The following is a 2,522-nucleotide window of genomic DNA, read 5'->3' as shown; positions in this document are numbered from 1 at the left end:
CGCTTGTAATCCGTTATCGACGATATCCTTAAATATTTCAATTTGAAAAACTTCATTAAATTAATAATCGTAAAACTTTCGGTATCGATTATCGGAAAAATCTACATCAAAATGAATCATCCTGTAGATAGCTTTAATATTTGATGTTGGTTTTATATTTTTTTAAATGTAAATATATATATTTGAGAGACTTAATATTCGTCCTTCTTTCGCTTTTACATTTATTGCGATTTGTATGTACAAATTTCCCTGTAATCCTGTCTTATATTTTGTAGGAAAAGAAAAATGGGCAAAGCTTATTGGTTTGATAGAACTGACAGTGATGACAGCAATGATAGTAGCAATAGCAGCAACAACAGCGATAGCAGCAGCAGCAGCGATAGCAGCAGCAGCAGCGATAGCAGTAACAGCAGCTATAAGAGCGACTACAGCAGCGACGATAGCATTGACACAGAATTTGGTACAAAAAAGCTTTTTGAGAAGTGTACTGCAGAAGTCTGTGATGATAAAGAGAATCATAATGGTGTAACAAAATATACAGTTACAAAAAAGACAGCTGGTGAAGCTTCCTGTAAGAATGATGAAGCTATAGAAAAAAAGAATCTAATTGATGAATTGAAAGAATACAAGAATAAAAGAACAGTTCTCGTTAATAATGTTCCAAGAACGACAGATATACAAGATGTAGCTCGTCTGTTTAACCAGTATGGAATCATTAGAAAGATACATTTGAGAACTTTAGCCGGCATGGTTATTGTAAGTAGGAAAAAGGCAGCGCAGTCTGGAGTACTGCCGGATATTCCAAATCTAAAAACATACGTAGCATTCATAGAATTTGAGAAGGAAGGATCTGTGGAAGCTGCAGCAGAAGCTTTGAACGGAATAAGAACTGCGGAAGGAAATTTCTTGAATGTACTGACTGCTCGTCAAATTCTAGAATATAATCCTGAACCAAAAAAAATTGTATTGTTCAGTAATTTTAAACCTGGTACATATAAATTGTTGTTGATCAATCGTTATACTTGTACAGCATGGAAATTAATAGTAATTTGATGTTTTTGACATTTCAGGACTAGATCCCGAAAACAAACTTTGGGAATTATTTACCACATGTGGACGTATAAGACGTTTGAAAGTATTCCGTAATTATAAAACGGGACTAAGTAATGGAACTGGTTATGTCTATATGGACACTGAAGCGGCTGCACGTACCATCGTCAGAACTTTCAAGAAAATTAGAATTGGGGGACGGTCAATACGCTTGAAACTGATGTCTCATTGTCAGGGTTATTTTGATCCAGGAAGTTCGAATAAAAATGACGATAAAGTGATGAAACAGGGAACGAAACGAACTAGTCCGCATTGTGATAAGAAATTGTCAAAAAAATTTAAGACTGATTCAGAAAAGCCTGTAGCATCTAATGTAAGTATTTTAACTATTCGTAAATGTTTCCTGCAAACCTCCTTTTTTACAATAATAAATATTGTATCTAATAAATATTGTCAAAAAAATATATATACAATTTAATGTTGCAATACTCGTGTTTTCTTTTCGCAGGTTGAACAAAAAACTTAACAAGAAAAAGCAGCAGGGAAATAACAAAGGAGCGACGTCTGCCGCATTTCAGAGCCAAAAGGTCGAGTTGAAAAACAAGAAGATAAAGAATAGATTTGATAAGAAAAAGAAGAAAATGACAGGAAAACTCACAGCCAAATCGGCAAAAGCTTAAGCTAACATCGTAATGTATTTATGGATTATTAGATTTATTACGTAATGTTTTTTTTATATTCTAAGACATTTTTCATGTGATATTGAAAAAAAATAGTATTATAAAGAACAAGTTTTTATAGAAAATTGATCATACACAGATTTAAACAAAACTACAACTACCTCAAACATATAAAATATATTTCTTTTTGTATTGTAACTGTCGTCATTGATTTTTTTAATAAATAACGTTTGATGAGAAATTTACATTATTTTCAAGAATTTGCCTTCTTCGTTAAGTTTTTGATTTTACCGTATAGCTGGGACGGTAAATACTGCACATTACTGGACGCGAATTTCGAACAGAAACGCCTCGTGTAAAATGTGCTGCATCCTAGACACACGGCGTGCTTGCACACGCTACAATCGGCGCCCAAGACCAGGACTTCGCCTCTGTTCGGCAACCTAAACGGATCCTTCATGATGTAACATTCTTCCGAATAAACCAAATGCCGAGTGAACGGCGGCCTCGCTCCTTTGTAATCTTACTGTTCCTTCAAGGGACAAAAGGAGCACGCGAAATTGCCGCCCACATTCGTCGCTCTTTGTTGACTCGTGGAGGCATTCCGTTGCATCCGCTCGCTGATACCAAATTCGCCTGCTGACATATTTCCTCCTTCCTATAAAGCAACAAGTAACAGAATCCCCTATATGTATTATTGATTTTTGGCGAATAACAAATTTATTTTATACGTGTAAATATAATACAAATTTTATTATACATATCACGCGTACGCGTTTTGTTTTCTACATA

The 2,522-nt window shown here is 34.7% G+C and overlaps 1 protein-coding gene and 1 long non-coding RNA gene across 5 annotated transcripts in view; one reads left to right on the top strand and one right to left on the bottom strand.

The window, feature by feature from the left end:
- The window catches only part of LOC105451040 (RNA-binding protein 34-like), a 2,763-nt gene extending 272 nt beyond the window's left edge, over positions 1–2,491 (top strand). Inside the window, exons 2-5 of one of the 4 annotated variants that reach the window (XR_974540.1) lie at positions 276–988; positions 1,071–1,423; positions 1,559–2,193; positions 2,270–2,491. Coding sequence is in view for 1 of the 4 variants with exons in the window: in XM_011691235.1 (XP_011689537.1) it covers positions 286–988; positions 1,071–1,423; positions 1,559–1,576 (1,074 nt within the window). In the remaining 3 variants the exon portion in view is untranslated. Of the gene's footprint in view, positions 1–275; positions 989–1,070; positions 1,424–1,558; positions 2,230–2,269 lie in introns of those variants that run through there. The other 3 variants (XR_974541.1, XR_974542.1, XM_011691235.1) reach the window with 3 other exon arrangements.
- LOC105451042 overlaps positions 1,829–2,522 on the bottom strand; it is a 1,773-nt gene continuing 1,079 nt past the window's right edge. Inside the window, exon 2 of the long non-coding RNA XR_974543.1 lies at positions 1,829–2,388. This is a non-coding gene — a long non-coding RNA (uncharacterized LOC105451042). The remainder of the gene's footprint in view (positions 2,389–2,522) is intronic.

Source organism: Wasmannia auropunctata, unplaced genomic scaffold (assembly GCF_000956235.1).
Source record: "Wasmannia auropunctata unplaced genomic scaffold, wasmannia.A_1.0 LD336053.1, whole genome shotgun sequence".
In the NCBI taxonomy this organism is placed as follows: Eukaryota; Metazoa; Arthropoda; class Insecta; order Hymenoptera; family Formicidae; genus Wasmannia; species Wasmannia auropunctata.
This window is presented reverse-complemented; position numbering and strand designations above follow the sequence as displayed.